Source organism: Acipenser ruthenus, chromosome 10 (assembly GCF_902713425.1).
Source record: "Acipenser ruthenus chromosome 10, fAciRut3.2 maternal haplotype, whole genome shotgun sequence".
Taxonomy (NCBI): domain Eukaryota; kingdom Metazoa; phylum Chordata; class Actinopteri; order Acipenseriformes; family Acipenseridae; genus Acipenser; species Acipenser ruthenus.
The window spans coordinates 37,452,691-37,478,005 of NC_081198.1; the positions used below are offsets into that span (position 1 = coordinate 37,452,691).

The following is a 25,315-nucleotide window of genomic DNA, read 5'->3' on the forward strand; positions in this document are numbered from 1 at the left end:
CTATTCCTCACTTGTACTGTATCACACTTGTGTTAAGTGTTGACAAGCAAAACATTGGGTAAGTCTTCTAGTGAAAACACATTTATTAACTGTCTGCTTAAACAAATAATTCACAATAGGTTTATGAAACACTATTATTGCAAGACACAAACAAAAATTAATGACTACAAAAGGGGGAAATCCTGCTCCTGTCAGGGAAGGGTTGAGTTACATGTAATAAAATGCCCTTGGAAAATAGCAGGATACAGGCTATGGAGATAACCGTTTCACCTTTATCTGTGTCTACTGACCAGCCCCTCCTGGACAATAACTCAATTGTCACTGTTAATTTAGAACGATGGCAAAACAAATACATATGAGGACTGTGCATTGGGCCAATTGAAACTGTTTGTATAAATGGAATAACCCGGACTGCTGTCTGTGGGGAAAAAAAATAGTTGCACCCCCTTACATGCAGTCTGGATGTTTGAGACAGAGTGATTTGGTTAGATCTATTAAAACAATGAAGACATACACTACAGTATGTGCTTCCATGTGCAGAATAGTCAAGTATGTTAAAGAACCATTTCAGCTGACACCTTAAACTTTTGAAGTGCAGACACAGCATTTCATATAAACTGCTATTTCCATGAGTAATCTTTGAGACATACTGTAATGCAGCAATATCCTCCTTACCTTATCCTTGTCATCCACAAGATCTGCTAAAACATCGTCTGGATCCAGTATTCCTCCATCTATGTATTCAATGTGATGAATCTTTACTGAGTAATTCCCATCCTGTATGAAATAAGAAAAAAAATATTGGCTTTAATAACATGTATGGCATCCTTCCACTGTGTCAGAAAGATAATCCTTATTGCAACAATTAAAAGCCACTAAACACAACATACAATTATGGAGGGGAATTAGTCTGCGGGATCCTGGCGTTTTCCATAAAAATGATTGAAATACCAACCGATTGTGCAATACCTTTATACATTGAGCGGTTATTAAAATGTATAATAAAAAATAAAAGATAACTAACTTTATTGTCTTCTGGACTAACCAACAGTATAATTATTTAATATCTCTAATGTTGCACTTTCCCAATTACGATTCAGGAGATTTAAACATCGCCTTACACAAAAAAACGACGTGATTGCTAAGGAGCACATCAATAATGATACAAAAAACTCACTACCTGTTTCTAGGCAAACATATTATCCAATTACGATCTCATTAAAGTCAGCCGAGGCCCACTTCAGCTTACTCAAGTGGACTATATTCGGAATGGTTTCACTAATCTGAAATCAGAGTAGATAATAAATAATGTTTACATCATCTGTTGCCTGTTTCACATTTTGATGTCATCCTGTATGTGCATGGTATGGCACTGGTAACTATAAACAAGGCATTACTTATATCTCATTCAATTTCTGACAGGCCTAAATCTTTATCAGAAATTCAATTTCTGATAAAAACCTATATCCACAACTAACTACTAACTGAGACAGTTGTTCACTTGACTTGTCACATGGTTCTGTTCCTCTGCACAAAATGGTGTGCCTACTGTTGCTTTAATTCCTAAACGTTTCCACCACACCCAGTAGAAAATAAATCCTTAAAAGAAATAAATCACAACTTGTCATCATATCACTGTACCGAATAAGCATTATTCTGTTTCCTTTTGACTTTTTTCCCCCCCTGGAAATTTTTAAACTGACCTTCCTTTATAATAGTGTTGTAGTAATAGGCAAAATAGGAATTTACTACACTGTCCCCCCCCCCCCCCCACCACTGCTGAGTAACAAATAAAAAATCGTGCTAATCACAAAAATCTGATTTAGTTAAAGCAGAATGTGGACAGAATAAAAACACAACACAAGCAGCGTTAGATGTGGTTAGAATGTTTAACATTTTTCACTGCCTGGGGGGTCCAGTACAATTAACACAGTTCGAAAACATAGGGCTCTATTTGTTCCATGATTGTTCACAGGGAAGTTGTTCACTGCTGATGGACTTTACAACTTTAGGGGCTATGTTATGTGCCAAGTGCTCGCATAAAAGGAAAATTGTGTTCTAAAGAAGGAATGCCAGATTCTACCAGAAAACCTTGCTAATGAGCCTGCTAGCCAACAGCATTTCTTTAAGAAAAAAAATGAAAAAATGTAAACTTTGGTAAACCATGGTTAAAAAAAAAAAAAAAAAAAAAAAAAAAAAATACTTTTGACTTGCAACATTTTAAAATTATATATACAGTATATACTGTATAAAGTTAACAGAAGAAAAAAAACTAAAATCATGACCCCTACTATAGACAATAATAATATTTAACACAATTCAGTTTTTGTGATGAATTGTGGATTATCAGACCTTGGGACTGTCCTTTCTATTCACCAGGAGAATGAACAGCAGTGGTGATTTGAGCTTCCACCAGATTACACCCACAGGTCTGTCTCAAGCCTGCCCTGAAGGAACAACCCTCATCGTGAGCGAGAGAGCAGTTCACACACGTCCAATCCTCAGCCTGTGTCTCTGTGCCTCGAGCCAATTGCGGTCCTGCATTTTCAATGTCAAGCTTAAGACCGTCTAATTGAATTGTGATGTATTAAAGGCTGAAGAAACAATTCCAAGGGTCATAACCCACAATGCAGGGTTACGGAGACACACCTCAAGCGGGCGTATGCAGCGGAGGCGCAGATGACCCTCCTGGCAAACACGGCGGGTATACTGAACGCTTACATGGATGGCATACTTAGGGAAGCCCCCCTCCCAGAGCCGGTGGCTACCAAGTTGCGCCTCCTGTCAGGCACGCTGCTCCAGATCTGCGGCCTTCAAGGGCAAGCCCTAGGCCGGAGCCTGGCAAGCTTAGTGGTAGGTCGCAGACAGGTGTGGCTGTCGCTAGCGAGGGTCCCGGGTGCGGATAAGGTGGCGTTATTAGACTCGCCAATATCCCCAGGGAGATCCTGCAGCGCTCCCACCGGGAATGCAAGGCATCTCGGCAAGTGGCCGCGCTACTCCCTCCCCGTGCTCTGGCGCGGGGCAGGTTGAGCCAATGGCAGTCTCCTCAGGCACGCACTACTACCAGTATGGTCCCGATGCACACAGCTCCGCTGGGTGACCTGAGGCGACGCCTACAGGCCACAGCGGCAGCGGGCAACCAGGCTCTCCCACAAGGTGGAGGGAACGCAGGATGTGGTGTGCCCAGAAAGCAGCATTCCAGGAGGCAGTTCCAGGGCCGTCACCCTAGGCAGCCGTCTCAGAGTGCTCCGCCCCAAACACAGCAGCCCCAGCAAGGGCCCTGAAGACTTGAGGCCTCAGACCCATCTGTTTTCCGCACACAGCTGCAATATTATTATTATTATTATTATTATTATTATTATTATTATTATTTATTTCTTAGCAGACGCCCTTATGATGTATAATGTGTTACAAGATATCACATTATACATTATTTCACATTATACAGATATCACATTATTTTTACATACAATTACCCATTTATACAGTTGGGTTTAACCCTTAGCGGTCCATTTAATCAGTGTGTGTCAGGCGCGTCAGGTCCAATTTATTTTCACACACGCAGTTTATTTTAGACGCGCTGTTTAAAATAATTTTTTTCACAGTAAAACAGGTTTAAAAGGCACTGCATATCAACAGGACACTCAGTACTGCATCTCCAGCACTGCCCCACCCCTTGTTCGCTATATTTTTCAAATAACTCTTAATAATAGTACATACCAATAAATCATCTCTTGATCACTCGTTTTATCACCAAACTCCTCAATAATGCGATTCAAGTCATTATTTTATTACTATAACATCTAAAAAAAGCTCTGCAAATGTCTGTGATATTCTTTGAGCGCTTGTTTGTTTATGTCCGTGTTATCTATGTGATGCCGGGTCTATCAGTATTCATGAGATACGCCCTTTTTTTCGGCTTCTCTCGGCTCCTATCGGTCTCACTCAGCCATTGAATGGTTTTCTCGGCTTTTTCCGGAGAAAAAACGACTAGAGACCTGTTTTTTGCGTCTTTTTGATGATGTCGGACCGGAAAGGGAAAATTGCGATGTCGGACCAGGTCCGACATAGGACCGCAAAGGGTTAATAGCTTGCACGCTTGCACATCGGACACTTGGGTGCTCACTACCATGCACAACGGTTACATGCTACAGTTCCATTTGGGGCCTCCTCCCTTTCGAGGGGTCACGAAATACATCTGTGACAGACCTTCTTCAGGTCTCGGTACTCCAGAAGGAAGTGGCTGCCTCGCTGTGCAAGCGAGCCATTCGTCTTGTAGACCCCACCTCCTACGGAGAGGGGTTCTACTCGAGATACTTTCTGGTACCCAAGAAGGATGCCGGCTTCCGCACCATCCTAGACCTGAGACTCCTCAACGAGTTTCTGAAGGAGAGGAGGTTCCAAATGCTGACTCGCTGTCACATTCTCCAGTCCGTCCGGCCGGACGACTGGTTTACCACCGTGGACTTACCTTGGAGTACCTCCGCTTTGCCTTTCAGGGAAGCGTTTACGAGTTTTCCATGCTGGATGCTTTGTCACAATCAAGGATGCACAGAGTCGGCTTTCACCGGTACAGTGCACGACGTACTAGTAGCAGCTAAGCAAGGTTGCCTCTCCCTGTTTCGACAAGGATCGGGGGTTACCTTGGTGTTGTGCCAAAAACAATTGGGTCTGATGGCCACAGCTGTATCAGCCATCAAGCTGGGGTTACTCTGCATGAGCCCGCTGCAAGCATGGCTCAATGCGTTTCATTTACATCTGAAGCGCAACGGACACCGTCGGCTGACAGTGTCTCGCTCATGTTCGGCAGCCCTGCGCTGGTTCCTGCACATAAACATGTTGGAGTTGCAGGCTGTTTTACTTGCCCTCCAGCACTTCCTCCCGGTGCTGCAAGGAACTCTGGATGGACAACACTGCAGTAGTGGCGTATGTCAACCACCAGCGTGGCCTCCGTTCCCCGGGGTTGCATCACATTGCCTTCCGGCTTTTAATGTGGGCTCAAAAGGAACCTGCTGTTCCTACGGGCGACGCATCTTCCTGGAGTGGTGAACTGGGCAGCACACCACCTTTCCAGAGAGGGTGCACATCCGCCAGAGTGGTGGATCCACCCTCAGGTGGTGCAGTGGATTTGGGAACAATTCAGGAAGATGCAGGTCTATCTCTTCGCCTCGGTGGAGACGACACACTGTGGTACTCCCTCCATCACTTAGGCAGTCCACTAGGCGTCGATGCCCTAGCCCACGAGTGGCCCAGGACTCTCCTTTACACGTTCCCGCCAATACTGTTGCTCCTGGCCTTTCTAGAGAAGGTTCGGTTAGAGAAGGCGACAGTTCTCCTAGTGGCTCCCAGGTGGCCCAGGAGAATCTGGTTTTCGACCCTATGTCAGCTCTTACAAGGCCAGTCCTGGGAGAGCCCACCTCACCTGGATCTCCTCAGTCAGGCGAGAGGCACTCTCTGGTATCCGGAACCAGGCAGGTTCCAATTATGGGTCTGGCCCCTGAACGGGACCACTGGTCAGCCCTAGGGCTATCTGACGCGGTCGTGGGCACGTTGCAGAACGCTAAGGCAGACTCCACTAGGTCGTTGTACGCCTACAAGTGGAGATATTTTCAGAATTGGTGTCTGACTAAGGGTCATGACCCAGTCTCTTGCCCTATGCCAGTTATCTTACAGTTTCTGTAAGAACTGCTCGATGCTGGTAGGTCACCTTCTACTTTGAAGATGTATTTAGCGGCTATTTCTGCATGTCATGCCCCCGTGGTCTCGATCTCCGGGTGAGCACTTCTTGGCAACCCGTTTTCTTAAGGGTGCTCGGCGATTACACCCTCCAAGGAGGGTCATTCTCCCCGAATGGAGCCTTGATATTGTGCTGGAGGCCCCGTTTGAGTCCATACATTCCAGAGAGTTGAAGTATCTTCCTTCTCCCTTGCGACAGCTCTGGTATACTTTCCCATAAGTAATGTTTTGGTGGTCATCTTCAAATTGAAAAGGAATGTGAGGTTACTTACCGTAACCCTGGTTCCCTGAAAGAGAAGACGACCACCAACTATCGATGTCGCATCAGTCGCCCTCACGGGTTCGATGCAAAAAGAGGACGTGGCTTCCATGGGCTGACTATTTAATCCCTTGGTAGACGGAATCGAGGACGTCACCCCAGGAAGGGGCCTATCGGCAGCTCTGATATAAAGAGCTCAGTAAATACCTACTAATAGGAGGCATATCCCATATGTTTTGGTGGTCGTCTTCTCTTTCAGGGAACCAGGGTTACAGGAAGTAACCTAACGTTCTGCTTCCTGTCGTGAACTCTTTCCAGGTGATAGTTCCAAGTTTTTCATACAGCGTTAAGATGCTTTCCCCTGATTTTAGGAGCTGCTTTTCAGTTCTAGTTGCCTGTCACACAGTATATAGAGATACTGCAGATGTAACACAGGTTGAATCAGCTCTACTGTATGCATATACAATATATGTAAGTTAGTGTCATCTAGTGAGCTGGGGAGAAAAAAAAAACTTTAGTATACCTATTTGTTTAAATAAATAAAAAATAAAAAAAAAACTGAAATCCAACAAAATGTGGTAGTTTGTAATGAAGCAGAGGGCACAAAAAAGTAAAAAGTAAGGAAACCAGGAATCATATTTAGTACAACACTGCAGCTTTAGAGTGGTTCTAAGATCCATTGCTTATTTACTGAGTTATCATGTTTATCAGTCTTTACTTCACTTTGAGCTTGTCTAGAAAATTATAATTGCTGGGACTCATGTCACAATATGGCATTCAATTCTGTGGTATCAATCGTATCAATATATACTGTAGTAAGAGAGAGAGGGATGGGGCTTGCAGAGATGAACGATGATGTTGTCGGTGAATGGGGAAGGATGTTGCTACAGGTATATCATTGTTGTCTACCCACCACTAGAATATACAGAACTGATGTTATGTTGAAATGTATTAACAGCCACCACAAATACAAACTATAAGCTGTTCTTATAGGAATTATAAGAACAGGTATTCAATCAGTGTTCTGTTTACTTGCCTCTAAGCCTGAAGGATTTAAGATCTTATCCTCAGTTAGATAACTGTGACTATCTAGACAGTATAGAGATACAACTGTGGACCTAATAAGACAGACCGCTCTGTTTACTATGCTCAGAGATCTCCCCAGCACACTGACAGGCAAACAAAGATAAGTACTAAGCCGCCAATGAAATACTGAAAGTGCAGACAGAGAGACGGAAGGGGTTTAGAATGGGGACATTAATTACACTCTTATCTCCTGGCAAAATTATACTTCAACACATTCATACAAAACTACTTTTCACCACGGAGCTTAAAACAGTATAAAACAGGTAAGTCTGAGACCACAGGAACTTAAACATAAAAAAACACAACTAGATGATGTTTCTAGACTCTGTTGACATTGTAATTTCACTATATATAATGAAGCCAACACAGTCCAAAACAGCAAATGACACAACGATCTGTCTTAGCTCTATTACATCTCCTTAGGCGCAACGCCAGTACTGTTGCTAGTTGAAAAATATTCACCCCCAGAGACTCTGTGCTTAAATCAGCTTTAGCCTCAGCTCAATTCCTAGAGGACTGCAGACCACACACACACAGAGACATACTAATCAAAATGTGTTCACATTTAGTTTTTGTTCAATCTTGGATCAATTTTAACCTTGCTTTTTCTACCTAATTTGAAATGCCCAATTCAAACAATTCCTCAGTGCTGCAGTGAATTTAGCATTCAAGAGGACTGAAGATTTACTGAAAACCTCTGTTCCCACAGTGAGACCCCTAAGGAACGAATGTTACCAAGCTGCTGAAGCATGGAGGTTCAGGCCCTGCCTGGAAAGTCTCCTGCTGTACTTGTCAAGTGCCTCCTGGCCAGTAGTGGTTGCCGGAGTGCAATGAGGCAAACTAGCCTAATCTGATTTTCACCCCAGTCTTGCAAAGACCAATTCAGTGCTCAAAGAGTTATTTATCGCATCACTAAATATAATTCTAGCATGAATGCCACTGAATGCCAAGGGATCTACAGTTTACACTGTCATAAAATAAGGGGTTAAAATGTTTTGTATATATTATATATATATGTGTGTGTGTGTATATATATAAATAATTACGCACAAACATACATACATACATACACACACAATATTGCTTACTTTGACTAAGCTACGCAAGTCAGGCTTTGTGTGCCATTCTTGGTTATATTGCAATTTCAATACAGAAGAAAACAGTACAAATTACAATAAGAACAAATCAAACTGCTTCTATATTTTTCAGATTGTAATTGAAGGCTGGAGAAATTTAACCCAAGCTATTTGCTACCCAGATTATTACTGAATGATATTAATTATGATCACTTAAGATTACAGCCCATGTTAAATCGGTACCGCAATACTGTAGAAAGGACTCAGAAGTCATTTCACCCTTTACAATGAGGCTAAGTAGTCCCACCTAAACTTGTAGCCTCTAGGGTGTGTAAAATTAGGTGTGACTAAGCGTATAATAAAATAGTCTGAACAGCAATACAACGTTACTGGAACTACATACATATACTGTATATTCATTATGCCTGCTGTTATTCTTGTTAAGATCTATGTAGCTACTACAAGAGACCGAACAAACAGCTGCTATAGAAACCCCCAAAGTACAAAAAATGAATTTGCCAGTTCTACCATGTTTTACACATTTCTATTTTCACAGGAATCAAGCCATTTTGCAAAAGCGTATCTCAAGAGAATAACAAATATCGAAGAGACAGAACAGCCCCAGATAGTAAAGACCTGAAATACACCTTTTGCAACACTCAGTATGGAAGAAAAACGTGTCAGGTCTGTCACCCAGGACATATTGTAGTTATTACAACCAATACATACTGTGCAGGGTGGTTACAAAGTCACTTTGCACGGCTGGTTTAGGGGGGAAAAAACAAAGCATTCCTATATTAAATATTATCAAAACGTGCATGTCACGGTTTTACTAGAGGCTGTGTGGTCCAGTGGTTAAAGAAAAGGGCTTGTAACCAAGAGGTCCCCAGTTCAAATCCCACCTGAGCCACTGACTCATTGTGTGACCCTGAGCAAGTCACTTAACCTCCTTGTGCTCCGTCTTTCGGGTGAGACGTAATTGTAAGTGACTCTGCAGCTGATGCATAGTTCACACACCCTAGTCTCTGTAAGTCGCCTTGGATAAAGACGTCTGCTAAATAAACAAATAATAATACTAAATTACAGTATGTATTAGTATGGAATTTATATGTACAATTAATATTAAAAAGCATAGCTGTACAACTGGACTGACTTGAAATGGACCTAGGACTGTGCAACTTATAAGTCAGGGTTGTTGAAGACTACATATGCAGATGAGAATAACTTGATATTTTAAGGGCACTGTTCAAGATGGAAGCATGTTTACATTTGGTGCATGTGCAAAAGACATGAGTGTATGTTATTGTGTATATGATTTAGCCTAAATGACAGTATGTATGCCACTTGTCATATTGACGCTTCCAAGTTTGTGGCCAAAAGAAACAAAACATTCGGCATTGCATTGATATTTGTTTTTATAGCAGCACAGTTTGACACTCAACCTCCAGGTTTGAAGCATTGTGTATTCAAGGAAATCATTTCATTTGGCAGCCTACTTAACATTCCCATGTTTGACATAGCTCTATTTAATGAAAAAACAGCAGTGAAGGGCCAGTCCGCATTTGTCTTTGTAATTAACTGGCCCTTTTCAGCAACCTGATAACTTCCTGAAAGACTCACAATAACTTCCTCCCACAGGTCACGTCATGCTGTATAAACTCTCGTTTGCAGTCAGTCCCAGCTGCAGCGTGTCAGGAAAACTTTACAGCATGTCTGCTATTTGAAGGCAGCTTTACGGGGTTGATACCATATCTGCCATATAACACTGTTATAAGGTGTTGAGCCACCATGGTGAGTCAAGACAGCCCGAATTTGGCATAACAAGTCTGGTAGATTTTGTATCTGCTCCACAGGGATACAATGACTGCTGTCCCTAATTTGTTCAGGGAAGTAAAGAAAATCTGTTCTCCAGGAGCTTTGTCAATTTCAAGACTGTTCCTCAGTTATAAAATCAGTAACGAGAAGAAACTTTGATATATTACTGAGTAAATGTCAGGGAGGTCATTTACATTATAAACTACAGTTATAGTGGAACTGGAATAGCACCTTTTATCACAGCCACATAGCAAAAGTGACAAATATTGATATGGCCAGAGATGAAAACAATGTGTCAGTGAAACAGCTTTGTTTTATAGATTTATTTTTTTAAATGGCTGACACATTTAGTCTGCTGCGTTTATACAACCCTAAAAAGATAAAGTCAGTACTTCAAATGACCTCCGAGATGTAGCTTTGTAATATTACTGCCACAAAAGGGTACATTTTTCTTGCATGGTCCTCTCAATTGAACTTGCCCTAGAGAATCATAGAATACATTTGAGTATGAAGTCAATGGGTCCTATTCACAAAACTTGAAAGACGAGTTTTCTGTTTATAAATGTTTACTTAGGTTGAACAGTTTTCTAAAAAATTAGAATTAACTTCTAATCTTCACTAAAAAATGTCTTAAACCAGTCTTTACATTTTGTGAAAAAGGGTATACCCGTCTAAGCATTTTTTTATAACACTGAAAATACAAAGTCAGTATACTGAAAACGCTACGGATGTGAATTTACAAAAACATACAATATAAGCTCCCCTTAAAAGGAAGTCTCTCAGCGTGTCAACATCAAGACACAAGTTATTTTAATTAACGTTTAGAGTGTAAATTCTCCGAAATTGCAGTATTAAGAGAGTACAGTGCTTTGCTAAAAACAAGAGCATTAAAGACAAGCATTACTATTTGCCTTAAACTTTGCACACTGCTTATTACTTTTTAATCCGGAAAGAAATTATACACAATTATACAGCAACAACATGCACAGTCGCAGGATTAGCATAACAAAACGATACAGAAACATCTATGATAAGCAAATCTGGCAATTAACAGCACTGCACTCAGCAGCTGCTTTATGTGGTATATCTGGAGGTGAAAGAATGATTATAAAGGAGTCGTAGCTTTGAACCATGACACACAAGCCTGAATGAGAGATGTGCTCATTTGCAGGCAATACAATAGCTACATAAATCTGAAGAACAGCCCGAGCAGAATAGCTGGAACACTTTAATTCTACACTATTTGCATGCTGTCCTATACCACCAGTAACACCGAAATAATGGTAACCTTTACATGTTATGGCTGGGATATCAATTATACTATCTATACAAATAACTGATTTACATTGTGCTGGCGATGGCATTATTTAAACGCTAATTGTTTCTGCAACACATCATATTAAAATACAGTGAATGTTAAAACGGGAGCCGGGAGACTCAGTCGATTGTCAATGAGATTTAAAAGTTTTTATTTTTTTTATTTGTATTTTTTTTACTTGGTTGACAGTTCAAGTATAACAAGATTGTATGTGATTGAAAGTCATTGGGAAGAGTTCTAGTGGCCTCAATCAAATTACTATTGTGCAAGTGTTCACCATCACAATTGGCACTCTAGGGCACACTGAGTAAGAGATCTTTGGGTTTGAATTCATGAAGGCATTTTATGGATAGCTGGATAGTTTCCAAACCAACTTCCCCAATCACCCTTTTGCATTCAAAACGAATGTTCTTTGGAAGCCAGATTTAAGAAAGGGCATTTTCAAGGGAGAATATAACTAACTGAAAAGTTCGAGAGGTAACAGGTCTCAAACACTTCTGCCATAGAATAAGCCAGAAATTAATATCCAGCTTTAATTAAAGTCATACAGTTGCAAAGGTTTCATAATATCTATTCCAGCTGGTGAACCAGATAAAGAATTATCTACAATATTACATATTAAAGCCACTGTGACCATAGCTTAATTTAAAGTGAAAGTCACCCATAAATGACAATTCTCTGTTAAAATTTCTCAAAGTTAGTGTTAATATGCGCTGGAAGTAAAAATAATTACAAAGCCAGTTCCTCTTTTAAACCACCAGGCAGTTGGGGAGCACTTTTGAGAAGACAGCTACAGTACAACCTGTATGAAAACAACCCTACCTCTACACAAAGGCCAATGAGGAACATTGTGTAATGTGTTCTTAAAGGAATTCATGAAATTACTGGAAAACTATTACTGTACCTACAAACTGAACCTACTGTAGCAATACAAATCAGTCAAAGATCAGATTCCCTATTTAGAATACATGTAGTTTTTATTCAGCTGCCACTTTTATGAGCTTTTGATTCAATTTTTTTAATTGTAATACTTTTTGTAGATGAAAAATAACAACTTTATTGGTTTCTGGGGTGTTTTATTATCAGTCAAAACCTAAACTCAGAAATCTCTGTTGTACTACCATAAATTACTTTATAAGCTTGTTAACAAATTAATCAAATGAGTCATACAAATGAAATGTTATTTCAATTGACCTTAACCTGTAACTGTTTTATCACAGGGGAATCCAGCAGCTTGTTTTGAAATGAATTGTTAGCACATACATAAAGGTTATATTGTCCCATGTGTAGCTAAATGAAAACGAGCATGCATTCCTCTCCGAGTATCTGTTCTTTTTCCCCTTTAAGGAAAAGGTCATGGGAGTAAGGTCCAAAAAGGCTGTTTACATTTTTTACCCATTATAATTTTTCAGAACTATAATTAATCACACACACATTGTAACTACAGCAGGCACCGTTTATTGATTCTAAAGTTGTATCATAATTATACTGCATATTACTTTTTACGACTCCTTGGCAAAACTAATGTGTTTTTGATTTCACAGCCAAAAAAAAGAGAAAAATAGTAGTCAGGCATATTAGCATAAATCCTAAAGACATATGCCATAGTTAGAAAAAAAAAAACTAGTTCTAGCAATATAATGTTAAGTTATTCACAAGTTGGCCTTGTGCTTTTTATTTATTGAACATTTTAATAAATGTATGTAATTATTCCTCTGAATACAGTGTGTCATACAGTTCCTATCAAGTAACACATCACCAATAATAGGCAGGGCATTTAACAGGTCAAGTCACGTCCAGAAGGAATGGGTGATGAGGTCACACTGAAATGGAGAGCAGTTATCCATTTTATTACACATGCACTTTTCATTCTTTAGTACTCATAACTTGTACACAATTGACTGTTCTGTGAAATATTTTGCTCTATTTAAATCCTGTATCCCCCAGCCCCCTACCTCCCAACGTCTTTAAATAAACAATTCACTGTACTGCTGATCCTCATTATTATTATTACTATTATTTTAAACCATCTGGCAAAATCTCATTAGGACGCATCTCTGGCAACACAAGGTCCAATACAAAATAATTCCATCTATCATACTGTACTGTACATGGAAGTCGCAGTACTAACATACTAGTAGTGAATTATGCAAAATTCAATACATTATTTAAAGCAGAATTAAAGTACCTTGCCCAATAAAAATATATCAATCATTATATTAGACACCGCTGTCATCTGCACCATCTTAGCATCCACATTTTATTTATGCAAGTGTGATCTTTAACAATATCATCTTTTAATATTCATCTGATCTTGTAGTGCTAAAGAACATACTAAAGACCTTTTATAAAGATGGTGCTCACAGAAAAAACAAATGATGAAAAGTAGTGTGGGGGGGGGGGGGGGGGGGGGGTCACCTTAAAACAAGCCATGTGTCAAAGAGCCAATGGGCAAGTACATTTCTACAAATACATTGTACATAATTGCAACCTTTTTTGAACAAAACAGGATATGGATCACTGAAGATAACCATTTACAAATTTTACATGCTCAGGCCATGTCCCATTACATTGTTGACAATGTCAACCCGGGGGACTTCTTTGACTTGAAAAAAGAAAAAAGGACCAGGGGTCATAAATGGAGATTAGATAAAGGGGCATTCAGAACAGAAAATAGGAGGCACTTTTTTACACAGAGAATTGTGAGGGTCTGGAACCAACTCCCCAGTAATGTTGTTGAAGCTGACACCCTGGGATCCTTCAAGAAGCTGCTTGATGAGATTCTGGGATCAATAAGCTACTAACAACCAAACGAGCAAGATGGGCTGAATGGCCTCCTCTCGTTTGTAAACTTTCTTATGTTCTTATGTTCTTATTGTGTACCACACTGTAAAGCAGTTCCTGCCACAATGGATAAAACTCAATCACACTCCTGTCATAGGTTGAAGTTTGTTTCATATCCTATATGTATGATCCATTGTTTACACATTATTACTTTACTGCACATTGCTTAGAAAACTGTAGAAAATAAACTACCGTTTTATAGGGCAGCAGTGTGGAGTAGTGGTTAGGGCTCTGGACTCTTGACCGGAGGGTCGTGGGTACACTGCTGCTGTACCCTTGAGTAAGGTACTTTACCTAGATTGCTCCAGTAAAAACCCAACTGTATAAATGGGTAATTGTATGTAAAAATAATGTGATATCTTGTAACAATTGTAAGTCGCTCTGGATAAGGGCATCGGCTAAGAAATAAATAATAATAATAATCATAATAACAATAATAATAATAATTAAAGCAGAAATAACCTGCATGGTAAACATTTCATTTTCATCACTTGTAGGCAAATTTCCCTTTGTGATTCAGAGCAGCACGACATGATGTGCTGCACTGAATGCTTTTGCACTGTTGATGCTTGCAGTAAGAGACCTCCAGATGTTTAAGGGTACTCATTAGAAAGGGTTATATTTAAATTAAAAAAAAACACTTTTGGTATAAGAATGCATGAAAGAGTTAGATGCTGAAAAAAGGAGGCAAAAACAGTTTTATATCAAGCATGAAAAAAAGCAGCAATCTTTCATAAAAACGCTGGTTTAATTTCTTCTATTTTAATTCAACAGCACTACAGGTCACCTTGTTCCCATTAGTATTATATTTAAATGACAACTATAAAACAATGTCCCAACACCAGTAAAAGCTCAACTGATGCACACAGCTTTTAATAGGCAGAAGTGTACTCCATTATTACAACCATTCACAGACTTCATATAAGAAGATCAGGCTGTCCATGTCATGCAGTTGACTTTGCATATTAAACTCACTTATACCCTAGCAAGATTCCTGTGTTGATTGTGCAGGCAGTAGAATAGCAGCGGGGTCCCCACAGTTGCTGTCCTATTACAACTGAAATAGTTCAAACAAGCTGTACTTTTTTGGGGGTGGGCTTCTCAAAGGGAAACAATGTCAAAGGAATGATAAGCATGTGTGTGTAAACACATGTGGTAATTGGTATGTACGTCAGTGTGTAAAGGTTAAAGGTGTGGACAGTTGTTTTGTCTTTTACATATTTATTGCTGGTACAGAAGTTTTTATTCCATTAGCCCATGTTTAAAATAGTAGGTGTAATACCCAAGTAATAGGAAGCCTTCCAATAGTGTGCTTTGAATTATTATTTTTTTGAACTACAGTACTAGCATACATTACAGTAGTGTTCTGCGATACCTCATTTAGGGAGTATCGATATGACATCACACACAGTGTCATGATATTCGATATTATCGCGATACTTTGGATCTTATGTCCATTACATGTTAATGGCTGCCAAATTCCTTTTTTGCAAGTGCAAAGTGCATAAAAGGCTAATACAGTTAATAATGCTACAGCATGGTGGAATGCTTGCACACACACACACACACACACACACACACACACACACACACACACACACACACACATTCTGCTGAAAATAAGTTCCAGTGTATTCAAAGGTCATTGCCACGACTCAAATAAAACTGGTAAGAAAGTGCAACAGTCACCATTTTCTTTATTTCTTACATATAAAAAGAGAACTCTGGCGTTTTGGCCAGCTTCAAATATTCCAATTACAAGGAATCTCTTAATTCTTATATTTAACAAAATAGCACAGAAATACTTTCCTTGAAGCAGACTATTTATAACTAGGCCAGATGTTTTACATACAGGGGTCTCTTAGAAGTGCTAACAAATGTGAGCAAGGAATGAAAAAATGAAGCACTGTTTGGAAGCTGATTTTCACGGTTGCTTCAAGAAATGGCTTGATGAGGTTCTTGCTTGGGTCAAGAAACAACCAAATGAGCAAGATGGGCCAAATGGACCTCTTCTTGTTTGTAACATTTCTTAAATTCTTAAAAAGTCACTACACCATAACACCTCCATGAATCGGTGCTGTTCAAATCTTTTAGAAAATAAAACAAGTAAACACAGTATAATGCTAAAGTGGACTAGCCTGATTGATTCATCATGTACACTGTAAAACATTTATTTTTAAACAAGCACAGTAATGTGTTACATTAGGGAATACAAACAAACATTGTATTCGTTAATTTTAAACACTGCGTTAATGTTATAATTTTATAGTGTTAGATATTTTGAAAAATCTACCACTTCCAAATAATTTAATAAAATTAGTTCAGCGGATAAAAAAATAAAATAAAAAAAAACATATTTCTGGCAAATTGCTTCACTAAAAACGCTGCGAACACTCAATTCAATACTGAAAAATTCAGTTAAGCATTATATTCAATGCTATATTTCTAAAACAAACGGGCCACTAATGTAGATGCCTTCTTCTTACATGTTATTCGAACAGAATTGTGTTTAAGTGTATTCAAGCTAAATGTCTCCGTCAAAACAATTTGAATGGCGTCACAAGACTAATCCCTATCCGCCCACACATGCTTTCACAACCAGTTACACGTGTTTGATATTGAAATCAGAGTATTTTACTTGGAAACTGCAGCAAACACACACTCTCAACCCATCCAAGTTTCATACAGTATGTACCTGTTGGCCAACAGCAATGACAGCCCAGTGAAGCCATACGACTTTGCTTTCTGCTTGTGGCAAATTGAGGATGAGAGCCTCTAATCTGCTGTATACGTAGAGCAGCAGGAGGGACTATAGTGATTATCATTCACATCAAGTATTAAACTGGGAAGCACATACAATATAGAACAGCTTTATAGAGGTCCAAAGGTTTGCTGGTGTCAGATGCTGAGAATGTCATTAAATAGGTTAGACCTATTTTTACTTAAATAACAGTTAACCTTTAATAAGGATGTCAACATTTACACTTTCCTTTGTTACTTTTGTATTATTCAGTTTGCATGTTAAAGTAATGGAGCACAAGAAAAACCATGAACTACTAAATTAACAAAAACAGAAGGATGTGATCAATCATTAGGAATTCCACTGTATCGAAGGAACAAAGAGCTGCTATATATTTTCACAAAGCTCCTCTCATCCCTGGATTATACAATCATCAGAAGAGGCTTTTAAAATGATTTGTCCTGCAGGTCTCAGTACTGTAATTCACCATCGAAATGATTACCACAGCATAGGTGCAATTTAACATGACCTCAGAAAAAAAACACAGGAGGAAAAAAATCATATTTCAGGCCTAGCAAGACAGTTCAACACCTTTGTAAACATTCAGATTTATGAGCCTGACAATACTAGCATTCCAGACACGTTTTGTTGGAATGATATCAAAACTCTTAGCTGATTTATGCCTTACACCATAACGACCGAGCAAGAGACAAGCACTGCCTGGAGTCATATCTGTGGTTCTCCTATTGTCAATAGTGGCCTATATAACACAATGGAGAGCCACAGCGCTTATACAAAGTAGAGATCGAAAAAATATTTGCTCATCCTTAAATTGCATCAAAGGAAAAGGGACTTTACAAACTTAAAAGCCTAGCCTGTTAAATCACAGTTAGTACTCTGAAATCAGGGGACTCGGGAAATCTCCGGAAAAGTGGCTTTGGGGCTTTGTCTTTTCTCTGACCCTTTGTATAATTTATAGTTCCATCTCCCCAGTCTTCTGCATTGATGGACAGCTGAAATACCATCAGCATTGCACCCAGGAGAAAACGGCTACAGAATTTATGCAGTAATACCGTTTCACAAAGGGAGCAATATATCTAGTTTACCATTGCCATTTACCATCGTTCCAAGGCAAATGCTCCACACTGCTTTTTCATAACTAGATAACCCTTTTCCCCCCAAAGACTATGCGCAAAGCATGATGCATCACCTCTGCATCTTGACAAAATAAGTGCAAATTTAGATTGAGCAAAATGTGTATTTTATTGCAGTCCTGCAGTGCAAACATTAAAAACATAGATCATCTCCAGAATATATGACATGCCAGCAGGTGAAAAAATATATGGTTTACAGTGCCCAGTATGTGTCTGCATTCAGTGTCTAAATAAATGCACATGACCTGTTAGCTAATTTCCATAGTCTAGTCTTGTTAGAAATGCACTTACATCTGAAAAAATCAAATCGCAAGTTGAGTAGTTCAATTCTCCAGATATGTTGCATTGTGGTTACAATGTATCATACCAAAAAAGGAACAACTATAAAAGGCATTTTAAAAATGCAGTTGATAAGGGAACTTGCTATTTAAATGCCCCTGAATGTTGCAAAGCAGATCAAGGGTAGAACATGACTCCACACAGGCTCCTGTTCACTGTATCAAACACACCACATGATTACAAAAATATTTAATTACATAAAGTTTTTAATTACCATTAACTATTCAGTAAATCTGTTCATGGACAGTAATTATGACTGAATCTCATTTAATAATCTGTATGATGTGCACATTTCCTGTCAACTAATTTTACTGAGATATGTATTTGGGCTCTAGTTTCCCTGAGGAATTTCTGCCCCTTTAACCAAAACTTAACATTAAAACAAACACAAAGACTTTTTTTCTGACTACTCAGTACAGAATATGCACTGTTGAACTGTCTGATAACCAGTAATGCATACAAAAAGTTAAAACAATATGACCTGGAAAAGGATAACAATAAACCACCAACCTGTTGCTTTTGCCATTGCAGAGGTTTACATCATGCTTGGAATGCAAGCAAAGACATACTTTTTACTAAAAGGGATGCTAAAAATACAATTTAATTACATCTTTTAAGTTGTATCTTTTTCAACAATGGGTGGTCATGGATTATAAAAAAGTAATGCCCAGATTAATCATGTTTGCATACTACAACACATTGATACATGGTTGTTGCATGAGTGTGTTTAACTATAATAATTTAACAATATTCATCACAAATACTGATAAAAAAAAAAATTTAAATTAAACTCATGCTACAACCATGTACCAATGAAACCATGACCAGTGCAACAGGGTCCTGATAATCATGTAATAAATCACACAATACCTGAAAGGTTAAAAACATTTTAGAGATGCAAGTTGGTGTTTGCACATGCCTACTAGTACTATCGACAGCACCATTCACCAACAAACCTGAACACCCAGACCAAATACGAAGTCGTGGTTACCCCTACTGAGGGCAGTCAGAATCAATCAGGTAAGTGTTGTCATACCTTCTGACTTATGTACCATATTAAAATGATCAAGGGATGTAAACATTAACTGTCACATGCAGCAAAGTGTGAGATGAGCTCCTGAAAATGCCACCGGCTTATTGCTGAGACTGACGATGCTTTTTCATTGTACAAAAAAAAAAAAAATTGATTCAGTTGGTTTTATCTTTTGTCGGTATTGTTCGGTTTGGAATTTTATGCAAATGTTGCTGCATCCATAAGTTTTTAACGGATTATAACCAAATGCAATCCAAAATATTTATAGGAATCTAAAGCCGCAGTGCAGCACACGAGGCATTTTGCCACCTGTATTGCTGCCATTGCTTTCACATGGTGTTGGACGGGACGATACTGCTAGTCCCGCGTTGACGTTGAGTGGTACTGCCCAGATTTTTTTCTGGACTGACACTATAAATGTGTAAAAGCCCATTTTTGGGGTTCACTAATGTCAATATCCCTGGCACCATAAAGGAGATTTTGGGTATAACGCTGGAGGGAAGAATATGCAGGTTATGTAATCCATATGCCTGAAATTGCAATGAATCAGAACAATGGGGAAGCTATGACAAGAATGGGGGCTTAGACAAGAGTGAACCTGGTGCTGTACAGTATGCTGTCCCAGATTCATAGGAAAAGTCTTCTAAAAACAACAGGACTGCTAGAACACAGTGTATTACTGAGGTAATGTACTGTATAAAGACATGCAAAATATTTGTTTGTCAAAATAAACACCAGTGGCTCTTGAATAAAATGTTCTGCATCGTTTTATTATTTTCCTTTTGATCTATTTTATATGAGTTCTGCATCATTAGGGATGGTACTGTAAGTAGGTCTTTATCTAGGACACCAGAATTCAAAGACTTCCTTAAACCTCAAACAGCCACCACTGCAATGCAAATACAGTAACTTTAGATAATCAAACCTGGAACACATCAATATGTAATTTCTAAGTATGCAAATGTTGTGTCTTTCTCTTCCTGACAGCCACACACTATGTGAGTTTTCATGAATCTTCTCCAAATGTTACCACTATAGCCTTCTCTAAACTTTTGGTTTGCTTTTGTGTATTGTACAATACAATATCTTACAGTCTACTATTCATCCTTCTTGTGCACTTCTTTACACATATTCAACCTATAGATTAATACAGTCAGAGATTATAAGGTCTGTATGTGTATGTGCTACAAAAAATGTATCTCAGTTAAACTTGGTTTTAATCGCATATTTAATTAATACAATTACTGCATCTATCTCATTTAAGTTTGTTTTATTACAGAGGCTATTATTATTATTATTATTATTATTATTATTATTATTATTATTATCCAAAAAACAACCCAGCATAAAAACCCAGCTTTCCTATTTCTGGATTCTGGATCCTATTTGTTGGTCCCTCTTTATAGTTTTATATTTATTTACAATCCAGCATTTGTTGTTAAATTGCTTAAACCAACTGCTAAATCACAATGGAGTTTATTTCTCACCTTACTGCATTTAAAATGATCAGTTTCAATTACTAATAAACCAATGTTTTTCATTGCCTTTTTAAATAATAATAATAATAATAATAATTTTAAATGATCTTGTATTAATAACTTGAAATTGCCTAAATAAAACAAAACATTCACTTAGTAACAGTTATATCCCCATATTTGTAAATAATATTGTTAAAAAAAATGTGGTTATTAAAATAAAACAAAGCTACAATGTTAACGGGGCTGCAGTCAGTAGATATCAACTTTGCAACAACACTTGTTACAGTATTGTACTATTGTAGCGTGATTCATGGGTTTGCAGCGATCCTGAATTTCTAAAAGAGTACTCTGTTGAAACTGATGGGTTTCATTTGTTGTATTCTTGTTGTCTGTAGCAGCAGAACTACTAGAAAGTGTATTTTGAGAAGTGAAAGCATGTTTAGCAGCATGCAGGTGGTACAGCAGACTAGATGCACTTCTGTGATAATGGAACTCACTTTGACAGTAGATACAAGTAACCCTCTTTCTATCCAATGAACTATCAAAATAAACTTCCCATTCACAAGTCCTTCAGTTTGAATACTTGGCTATATAATGCAATATCTTGCACTCAAGTGTATTAATTAGTGCTGGGACAAATATCTGAATATTCGAACTAATATTTTTTGACATGCATTCTAATACAAAAATCAGATATTTGTATTCGCTACTAATGACAAAAATACCTTCCACTTATTTAACATCTCACCAGAATTTGCGCAACAGTTTAAAAAAATGGCAAATGAAAAAGAGTGACGTGAGATTAATATTAAAAAAAAGAATCAACACAGCAGCTCTTGAGCCTCTATTTAAAAGTTTGACAGCAACAAGTAAACGACTGTTGCGACTTTGTTATGTGGAATGTAATAAACGAGAACCAAAACATTTTTTACCCTTCACTTTACAAAGTTTGTTTTATTGTTAAAAGTGTTTAAAGTTAAATTTCAGTTTTCGTTTGCTTGTTCAGCTACAAAAAGGCACAAGTAAACCTCGTGTTATTACAGTACTTTATGGCCAGTGTTTAATGTGAAGAAACGACAATGGCAAGGAATGAAAAAAAGAAAGAAATAAAATGCATTGTCAACTTTATGTACTATTTATTAAACTGCTATTTGGCATCCTTTGTTTTGTAGTTCATTCACTGGGGTCAAGCAAGTCCTACATAAGTTATTCTTTACTCCTGGGATATTTTTCTATTTTAACGTGTTACATATTGCAAGGTCTTGCTGTAAAATAAAAACGCACACACAGGGGCCACGGCCACACCCCCTGCTGCTATGCTGTCACTGCCTGCGTTCACAGCAATAAATGGCTTTTATTACTCATTGAAAAATGAACGAATATCCGAAAGAATATTTAAATTATGAGTGAATATCCGAACATGAAAATCCCAGCACTAATTAAAATGGTGCTGCAGGAAATGAATTACGGTATGCTAAGAGAGTTAAAAAAATGTATTTCCCAAAAGCAGAAGTTAACTGCGATTAATTGACGGCCCTAGTATGCGCTGATTAAATGCATGTTGCTTCCTGAGCTAAACAGACCTTGAAGATGTCATCAACTTTTCACAACAGATTGTAACAAAATGCACAGGATTAGGATGCAACGCTTTATGTAATTGATTGCTTATTTTCTTGACAGAAGAATTAAAAAAAAAATGACAACTTATTTTGCAGTTAATTTACACTTCCAGGGGCTTTATCTCGCACCAATTACAAGACAGTTCTGGCTTAGAGCGGGTGTTTCTAATTAATGAATACTAAGGTCTGCCATTTCATTTAATGAGACAAATCATGCAAGCTGGCCCAATGGAACTCCTGTAACATTTCTGGATGTTAGAGAACTAGCTTTCCTTAATGACAATATCCACTAACACTATAGCTTCTGATACACTATCAATAATCTTTTTTTTACATTAATTTAAAGCTAAACAGCACCAATGTAATAAGGGCAAATACAGTGAAAAGGATACAAAAAAGAAGTTTGTGGGAACTACTAAAAACTTCTAATTATGGACTAAGTTGCAATTAATGGGAATAAAATCACGACTGCTAACTGAAAAAGTACTGAGAGCAGCTCAATCATGCTCAAAAAAGCACAGCAATCCAGCCCTATTTATGTAGCAGGTAAATAATGCATAATGTTAGTTGAGGCCACACATTAAGTCAATGGCTGACCGGGGATTTAAAACTCTCACTCCCATACCCCTTGGCTGTACTCACTAAGTGAAAATGCTTTCAACAGAGTTTCAGGGTCCCCAGATCAGATGTGTGTGTGTGTGTGTGTGTGTCACCGGCAAGTTATTTACATTATGTTTGTTAAGTTGATAGTGCTAACATATTATTATTATTATTTATTTCTTAGCAGACGCCCTTATCCAGGGCGACTTACAATCGTAAGCAAATACATTTCAAGTGTTACAATACAAGTAATACAATAAGAGCAAGATTACAGCAATGTACCCACAATCTCTCATATTGTATTTATGATCGGCCAGTATGTAAATATAAAACTATTTTTTAAATGGTATAGCTTACTGCAGCAGTGTGGAGTAGTGGTTAGGGCTCTGGACTCTTGACCGGAGGGTTGTGGGTTCAATCCCCAGTGGGGGACACTGCTGTTGTACCCTTGAGCAAGGTACTTTACCTAGATTGCTCCAGTAAAAACCCAACTGTATAAATGGGTAATTGTATGTAAAAATAATGTGACATCTGTATAATGTGAATTAATGTATAATGTGATATCTTGTAACAATTGTAAGTCGCCCTGGATAAGGGCGTCTGCTAAGAAATAAATAATAATAATAATAATAATAATAATAATAATACTGCACGTTTATGTAACCATAACTCGTTGAAATTACCTTTCATCTGTGTTACCTAACAAGACCATAGCCAGCTATGAGTCACCCAAGACACGGGCCTCAGTTAAAATCATACTAATAAATTATTTATTTAGGCCCTTTTACACGTTGATTTTCCGCAAAATAAAATGCATTTCATCCCTCGAGAACCTCGCAGCTGGCCAATCACATTAATAGAAGTGAAATGCATATTCATGAGGGGCATGTCAGAACACAGCCAAACAGCCTATCAAATCGACTGGTCAGCCGAAAAGCTTAAGCTGCAATCCTCATTGGCTATGATGTGCTTACAACTCCTGCAGCTAAACTATCTCCGTCTTGTCAACCCGCTTAAACTCATTTTATTGATGAATGTGATATTATAATTAATATCAAACAAAACTTTATGTATGCAAGCACTCTTGTCTTCTTTGGATAATGACATCACTGTTAAAATTCACATTTTATAGATAAGAATTTAAATTACAACAAATATTCTGGCATTGCTACATTTTCTTATTTTCTTTTATATTGAATTTGAATGTTGCAAAGAAAAAGGTACTTATTTACACTGTACAGAACCACACAGGTCCTGCAAATTTAGAACCTCAGGTACTCAAAATTCCCTAATAGTATTTTATTCAGAAAAAAAAACTGTTAACTCTTTAGGGACTGCCAGACATTAAATATCCCGCTGTCGACCTGGCTCTTTAAACTATTTTTACTCAGGCACTGTGAGAGACAGCCCTGCTTGCCATACATCACTGGAAAGATTCAGACCTTTAAAACGAGGTCCTATTTGTGTATTTCTCCTATTAGGAGATAGTCTTGAATGCCAGTGCTTTGGAATGTTGCTGTTGAGCTGAAGACCTCAGTGCAGTACACAAACATTTTCACAGAAGACATTGAAGGCACAAGGACCTGTTTTCCGATAAATATATATTTGTTTTTCATGTTTGTGGATCAGATGCAGAACTGTTTAGGGTTATGTTGTCCTGGTCGTCACCTTGCTGGCCATTCAAGCCACAGTAAACAGCCCCATCTTGTGCCACATGATCAGGGTGCCTGGGACGAATAATTTGAATGGGTTTTTGTTTCTTTTCTTTTTCTTTTGCACATTTTCAATTAATCAGTTTTTTTAATTGCTTCTGGTCCCTTTTATATATATGGCCATAATTCCCTTATTTATTATCCAATTTGTTCAATTTTTTTTCCATGTTCCATACATGTTGAAGTTTCATTATACACTGTCAGATTTGAGCTAAATAATGTTTTTTTTTTCTTTTTCTAAAAAGCATCTCCCTTTTTTCTGTGGTTTTTGTTATCTGTATTGAACAGGGTGAGTTTCAGACACTTTTTAATGAAAGCCTAGTGTGTGCAGTGTTCACATTAATTTAATGTATGACACATATCTGTAATCTTTATAGTTAAAGAGTTATAGCCACAAATCTAACAGTAAAAAAAAAAAACAGGGGAATGACTTGTACCCTATTAAACTAAACTTTTGTATTTAAATAAACAACATATAATAATGTCCTTATATCTTTTTTCTTCTG

The 25,315-nt window shown here is 38.0% G+C and overlaps 1 protein-coding gene across 2 annotated transcripts in view; it reads right to left on the minus strand.

Moving 5' to 3' along the window:
* The window catches only part of LOC117410617 (partitioning defective 3 homolog B-like), a 239,626-nt gene that overhangs the window by 210,291 nt on the left and 4,020 nt on the right, over nucleotides 1-25,315 (minus strand). For both annotated transcript variants that reach the window (XM_059032166.1, XM_059032167.1), the window contains exon 2: nucleotides 676-777. In XM_059032166.1, the coding sequence (XP_058888149.1) occupies nucleotides 676-777 (102 nt within the window). The remainder of the gene's footprint in view (nucleotides 1-675; nucleotides 778-25,315) is intronic.